This window comes from Neltuma alba, unplaced genomic scaffold, assembly GCF_004799145.2.
Source record: "Neltuma alba isolate B1F8T4 unplaced genomic scaffold, ASM479914v2 tig00011345_pilon, whole genome shotgun sequence".
Lineage (NCBI taxonomy): Eukaryota > Viridiplantae > Streptophyta > Magnoliopsida > Fabales > Fabaceae > Neltuma > Neltuma alba.
In genome coordinates this window covers 192076-199824 of record NW_021636046.1, presented here as the reverse complement: position 1 = coordinate 199824, position 7749 = coordinate 192076, and the positions used below count along the sequence as shown (strand labels likewise).

Genomic DNA, 7749 nt, shown 5'->3' with positions numbered 1-7749 from the left:
TTTCCAGTCTAGAAACCGCGAAAGAAATGTGGGAAGCTCTGGAGATAGCTCACGAAGGGACCACCGGTGTAAAACAGGGTAGAATCAACACTCTCACCATAGAATTCGAGCTATTCAGAATGAAGGATGGAGAGAGTGTCCGAGACATGGAAGTCAGATTCTCGCATCTCATAAATCATCTCACGACACTCAGAAAGAAGTATAGTCAGGAGGACCAAATGAGAAAAATTTTAAGTGGTCTCACAAAAGAATGGGAGCCAAAGGTAACAGCAATTGAAGAAACAAAGGGAGAATCAATTGGCTCTGTTGCGGCGCTATTCGGAAGCCTTACAGAATATGAGAGCAAGCAAAGATACAAAAAGGAGATGAACGAGAAGAATCGCAATAGTATCACTCTTAAAACTCAAGAGAGCGAAGATGACAATGAAGAAGAACTGGAGGATGATGAAATGGGTCTTATCATCAGAAGATTCAAGAAATTCTAAATGAGCAGAGCTAGAAGGAAGTTCCAGTCAAAACACAGAATCTCAACATCTCAGAATAAGTCAAAAGAACCGATCATCTGCTTCGAATGCAAGAAACCAGGACACAACAAAGCAGAGTGTCCCCAACTATCTAAGATGAAGGACAAAGAAAAGAAAAAAGAAAGATTTAGAAAGAAGAAAGCCTTTGTCATATCAATTTAGGGCGACAGCTCTTCAGAAGAAGAAGAAGAAAGTGATGATGAAGAAACTGCCAACATCTGTCTCATGGCTCAGGAAGACGAAGAATCAGAGACAAATGAGGTAATCACTTCTGAACCCTCTTATGATGAATTACAGTCTGAATACAATGCATTACATTTGGAATTAGTAAGGATTGCAAAGGAGTTGGTAAGCTCCAAGAAAAGAATAAAGTTCCTGAAAGAACAGTAAACGAAGCCTGAAGACAACATAGTCCTGCCTCCAAGATGCATGGAATGTGAAAAGAACAGAAAGAAGGCCGAGGATCTCACAAAAACCTTAGAAAAATTCACTAGGGGTAGTGAAATGCTCAAAGTGATTTTGGGAGCTCAACGGTGTTCGATGGATAAAACCGGAATAGGATATGATCCTGTTCAGGATAAGTCGAAGGGAAAGAAAAAAAGTAGTGGTCGATCGTATCTTACATTCTTTAGAAATACTATTCATTTCTCTAATCCATTTGCACTTTGCTCTTATTGCAACCGTAAAGGTCATACAACCTCTTCTTATTATTACAAGAAGAAAGGAACTTATGGGACATTAAAATGGGTGCCCAAAGGTACTTATGTGCCTAGGACAACTCATACTAACCAAAAGGGACCCAAGAAGGTATAGGTACCTAAAACATGATTGTGTTTTTTGCAGGTGTGCCTCAAAGCATCCAGAACGAACAAATGGTACATCAACAGTGGATGCTCTAGACACATGACAGGTGATATTGAGAAGTTCACATCACTCAAACTAAAAGACAGAGGCAAAGTAAGTTTCGGTGGCAATCAATCTGGAAGAATTGCTAGAATCGGAGAGATAGGAAGTAACAAAGGAATGAAGGTTGAAGATGTATACTACATGGAAGGTCTGTGTCATAATCTACTCGCGTCAATCAAAGTACCGACAAAAACAACTGGGTGATCTTTGATTCCGAAGAATGCTTAGTAATAAGTAAAGAAAATCTACCATTGAATAAAGAAGAGTTGAATATAAAGCTGAGAGCTCCAAGGGACGGTAATTGTTATACACTTCAAATTGATTCTAAATCTTCTAAAAACTGTTTTATTAGTAAAAAGGAGGAAAGTTGGGTTTGGCATAAACGTCTTGCACATGTTAACATGAATCAACTTTCAAAATTAACAAAAAGGGATTTGGTTGTTGGTTTACTGAAAATTCAGTATGAACATAATATTATTTGTGACGCCTGTCAGAAGGGTAAACAAATAAAGTTTTCGTTTAAATCAAAGAAGACAGTCTCAACCGAAAGGCCACTCCAAATGCTTCATATGGACTTGGTTGGTCCGTCGAGAGTGAAAAGTTTTGGTTGAAACATGTATACTCTTGTGATAGTTGATGACTATTCAAGATTCACTTGGACTTTGTTTCTTTCCTCTAAAGATGAAACATTTAATGCATTTATTGTTTTTGCCAAAAAGTTCCTAAATGAGAAAGGTATTTCCATTGTGTCAATTAGGTTTGATCACAGAGGAGAATTTGAAAACAATGAATTCACAAACTACTGTGACGAGCATGGAATTGATCACAATTTTTCAGCACCAAGAACTCCTCAACAAAACGGTGTTGTCGAACAGAAAAACAGAGTGCTCACAGAAATAGCAAGGGCAATACTAAACGAGAAAGGAATTTCAAAAGTATTCTAGGCAGAAGCAATGAGCACGGCTTGCTACATCTCAAATAGAGCCTACATTAGAATGCTACTTGGGAAAACACCATATGAGCTATACAAAGGAAAAAAGCCTAACCTGGCTCATTTAAAGATCTTCGGGAGTAAATGCTACATTCACAACAACAACAAAGAGAATCTGGGTAAATTCGATCCTAAAGCTGATGAAGGTTTATTTCTTGGTTACTCTAATTGTAGTAAAGCTTATAGGGTTTTCAAAAAATAAACTTTTACAATTGAAGAATCAATTCATGTTGTGTTTGCTGAAACCGAACTGATTTCAAAACCTCTAGATGATGATGCCGAGATCATTCAAAATTTTCAAAAAATGGATTTGAACAAGTCTTCAAACAAATTACCTTCAGAAGAATATTCAGAAAACAAAAATGATTTAAATGAACCTTCTTCACAAGAAAATTTAGAGCAGCCTAAGGCTTGGAGACATAACCGAGAGCATCTACTGGAACAAGTCATTGGTAAAGTCAATGAAGGGGTCAAAACCCGAAGACAAGTGTTCAATAAAGTGCGCTTCTCTGCATTCATATCCCACGTTGAACCTACCAATGTTAACGAAGCCCTATCCGATGAATTTTGGATAGTCGCAATACAGGAAGAGCTTAACCAATTCGAGAGAAACCAAGTTTGGGAACTGGTACCCAGACCTAATGATCATCCGGTCATAGGCACCAAATGGGTATTCAAAAATAAGCTCGATGAGTCTACACAAATCATCAGAAACAAAGCCAGATTGGTAGCTAAAGGATATAATCAAGAAGAAGGCATTGATTATGAGAAACTTATGCTCCAGTAGCTAGATTAGAGGCCATACGGGTACTCTTAGCCTTTGCTTGCATTACATATTTCAAACTATATCAAATGGATGTTAAAAGTGCATTTTTGAATGGATATATTTTAGAAAAAGTTTTTATCAAACAACCTCTTGGTTTTGAAGATTCAAACTTTCCTGATCACTTTTATAAACTGAAAAAGGCTTTATATAGTTTAAAACAAGCTCCTAGAGCTTGGTATGAACGACTTAGCAATTTTCTGATAGAAAAAGGATTTGAAAGAGGCAAAGTAGATGCTACTCTTTTCATTAAAAGAAGTAGGAAAGATCTTTTGATTGTTCAAATTTATGTGGATGATATTATTTTCGAAGCTACTAATGAAGATCTTTATCAAGAGTTTGCTAAGCTAATGCAAGGAGAGTTTGAAATGTCGATGATGGGAGAGCTAAATTTCTTTCTGGGATTAAAAATCAAGCAGAAGAAAAATGGCATATTTGTATCCCAGATGAAGTATCTGAAGGAGTTACTAAAGAAACATGGATTAAAAAATGCTAAAAGTGTAAAAACTCCGATGAGCTCAACCATCTCGCTAGATGCAAACAAAAACGGCAAGGACGTGAATCTGACTAGATATAGAGGAATGATTGGTTCATTACTATATCTCACTGCTAGTAGACTAGATATACAATTCAGTGTGGGAATGTGTGCAAGATATCAATCATCTCCAAAAGAGTCACATGAAGAAGCCGTCAAGAGAATTCTCAGATACCTTGTTGGAACTCAAAATTTGGGAATCTAGTATCCAAAGAAGGGAGCAGAATATCTAATGGGATACTCAGACGCAGATCATGGAGGATATAAGACAGACAGGAAAAGCACCAGTGGACAATGTCAATTTTTCGGAGAGTGCCTTGTCTCGTGTCAAGCAAAAAGCATAATACTGTGGTAATCTCCTCAACAAAATCAGAATATGTGGCCATTGCTAGCTGTTGTGCTCAGATTCTATGGTTAAAGCAACAATTACAGGATCTAGGAATCAACTTACAAGAGATTCCAATCCTATGTGATAACACGAGTATGATAAGTCTGGCCAAGAATCCAGTCCATCATGCCCGAACTAAGCATATCGATGTTCGACATCATTTCATTCTGGATCATGTTCAAAAGAAAGATGTAAGGGTAGAATTCATCCCCACTGAATACCAAATAGCCGACATCTTCACGAAGCCTCTAGATCAACAGAAGTTCAACTTCTTTCGAAGAGAATTAGGAATCATAAATCCCAATGAATTGTAAGAAATCTCACCAATTTCAATCTTTAAATTTAATGTTTTGATGATTAAATGACTAACTTAAGCATCGGAGTGGATAGAAATTTGTTTTGCAGGAAGCTCTGTTTCATCGAAGAAAAACAGAGGTAAACAGAGTATGGAATGATCGAACAAGAGATCGATAATCATGAAGCCACAGAGAAGTAATTTATTGATCACCTGATCGATAAATATAGCATGTGTAGAAAAAGAAGAGATTCAAAACAGTAATTATCAATAAGCTGATCGATAAATGGATTATCGATCAGAACATCGATCAGGAGTGGCAAGTCTTTTGCGAAATTTTATTCAAACATTGGTAAGCATTAATCGATAAGCTGATCGGTAAACGGATTATTGATCAAATGATCGATAAAAAGACTAGGTACACATTTCCTCTACCAACTTTATCGATAACATGTTCGATAATTGATTATTCGATAACGTGATCGATAATTGTCTTCAGTGCTCTTATGTGTTCTTCATATTTATCGAACACGTGATCGATCATCCGCTGATCGATAATTTTAAACTTTATAATGTTAAAATTTTAAAAATCCCCCCGTCAGTTATCGAACCCTAACTTGATCAAAACCGCTCCCCTGTTTCTAGCAACGGTCCAAAATCACTATTCCATTAAATTTCCGGTCACCCATCCACTCGAATCCATCTTTACTACCTTTCCAACTACCACCGAACTAGAAATACTCTCTTCTAATCATTTAATCTCTCTAAAATATGTCGGTTCCTTCGAAATGGTGTGAGTGAAACAGCTGAATATGGAAAGGGAAGAAGGCTCTGAGAAACAAGTCCAATCAAGCGACACTACTCCCTCAGGCACTAGGAAGCGGTATAGACTAAAAGTGAGGGAAGAATCATCCAAGAAAATAGGTGTCCTGAAAATTTGAGAAAGACGGGCCGAAGAGTAACCCGTTCCTCCAAGAAAATCTCCCCGGTCCAAATCCAAGCTACTAGTAGTCACTGAGGAATCAGAAACCGAGTCAGATGACAGAGCCTTAGTTCAGAAAGCTGTGGATACCGCATTGAGAATTCCCATTCCCAAGCAACCGAGGCAAAAAAGCAGAGAGCCAGTGAAGGTGTAGCACGGCAGATTCCCTCTGAAGGTATTCCATCTGATTTCTCTGAATTACTAGTTGGAAAACTTGATAAAGATGTGAATTCGGCTAAGTTTAAGACAGATTTTGCAAACTGAAGATTTTGCCCTATTGTATCTGTGGATATTGAAAGTCTAAAGAAAAATATTCAGATTAATTTGGACTTGAGTGATCCCCTAGAATATTATTCAAATTGGCTGATAATTGGTGGAGAATTTTGTCCTGAAGTGATTAAGAGATTCTACTGTAATATAGAATCAATAAAAGAATATGATGAGCAGGATAATCTGGTAAATGACTATTTAAGGGTCAAACTTAGAGGTAGAACCTTCCACCTTACTAGTACTAAGATTAATGAGTTGCTAGGAACTCAAGATTCGGTGAGAGGGGGAGATATGAATGAAATTAAAGCTTATAAGATTTTGATGCAAAGTGATAACTACCCCGAAGAGCTAAATTTCCCACCTAAACAGATGTGTGATTATTATAGAATAATCCACTATATCTACTCAAGAAGTATGATCAACAAATTTGAGAGCTTTTCACACTTAACTCAAGACGATTATTTGCTACTAGCTCGGATAATCAGTGGAGAAAGGATTAATATAAGGGCTTTGATCAACAATGAGATGAAGGATTTTGTTCTTAACAAATCCAAGTCTACACTGATTCCCTACCCTCAGTTAGCCACATACATCCTACAGGCAAATAACATTGCCCCTTTTGAGCCTGGAGAGTCCAAGACAAAGGTTCCTGCCTTTGGGATTACACATCTGCACAAGATGAGGATCCCTCTACCTTTTAGACCCTCACAAAAGGTACCTCAGAAGGACAAAGGGAAGCAACCAGCTGTCAGCACCTCCAGGACTCAGGATGAGGCCAAATCCACTGCAGCTCCTTCTTATGCCCCTGGACCCTCATTCATGGAGAGATCTCTTAGGGAGATGTTTCAGGCCGAACTTCAAGAGTTTGAGAAGAGAGTTTATGTCACTGCTTGAGAATATAGGGAAGTCTTAGATAGAAAGTTTGAGGGTATTTCCAAAATCCTAGACCTTCACCAATAAGCAATGATGGTTTTGGAAAAGGAGGTTTCTCAGAGATTTGATTATGTTGACAGAGAGATTCGAGAACTCAAAAGGATGGTAGCCTCTCTCTGCAACAACTTCTCTGCCCCCAGTACTACTTTTAGCTTTGAGGACGTACTCTATCATCTCTCATCTCCTCCTTATCATGAGCCTAGACCTTCTACCTCCCCTATACCCACTTCTCCTATTTCCACTTCACCACCAGTACCACCTACCTCTCCCATTCCTTCTCCTACTTTGGCCCTGATCACTGTTCCCCAGCCAGTTCCTTCTCTTCATATTCCACCACTCTCCCCACTTTCTCACCTTCCCCCTCTTCATATTCCCCTATCCATTCCTACTGTTTCTACTCCTTCCCCTTCTTCCTCTGATGCTGACAAAAAGGAGGAGAAGGATTCTGATGCTTAGAGTCTCTTTTTCTCTAATGTGTTTTTATTTTTTTCTGATATTTAGCTCCTTACTGTTATGTGTTCTGAGTTTTACTGAGTTTTACTGATCTATTTTGACAGTTCATGCCTTCAGTAAAATATATTTTTTTCCTTTGATCTGTCTACTGTTTTAATTTTACTGTTTCTGATGTTACTTGATTAATATTTCTTACCTATGTTTTGTCATCATCAAAAAGGGGGAGGATGTTAGGATTAAGGTATTCTTATTATATTTTTAATTATTATTAATAATAAAGAGGAATTGATTTTAATGAAACATAAACAAATTTTTTAAAAAATTGTCTTCCTATTCTCAATATGTATCTAATGATGACATGAATAATGATGATACTTTCATTAACACTAACTCCACAAATATATCAATTTATTTTACAATTAAAAATATATTCTTAATTATGTTATCGTATAAATTATTGTAAGATTATAATCTAAACTAATGAAATTTAAAATTAGTGATGAATTAGTGATGAAATTACAACCGAATAGAATTAGTGACAAAAACTTCAGTGACAAACAATTTAGTAACCGAAATTAGCGACAAATTTTTTGTGACTAAAAATTTTATAATTAAAATTAGTGACGGAATTAGCTTCAAAAAAAATTCC

The 7749-nt window shown here is 37.0% G+C and overlaps 1 protein-coding gene across 1 annotated transcript; it reads left to right on the top strand.

Moving 5' to 3' along the window:
• Positions 1-6749: 6749 nt before the first annotated feature.
• LOC114712336 (vegetative cell wall protein gp1-like) lies at positions 6750-7103 on the top strand. Its single transcript, XM_028896853.1, has one exon. It carries the CDS (start codon positions 6750-6752, stop codon positions 7101-7103), a length of 354 nt encoding a protein of 117 aa, XP_028752686.1.
• The last annotated feature ends 646 nt before the right edge of the window (positions 7104-7749 follow it).

Coding starts and splice junctions, on each gene's coding strand:
- LOC114712336 (XM_028896853.1), top strand. CDS start 6,750: ATGGTAGCCTCTCTCTGCAACAACTTCTCTGCCCCCAGTACTACTTTT.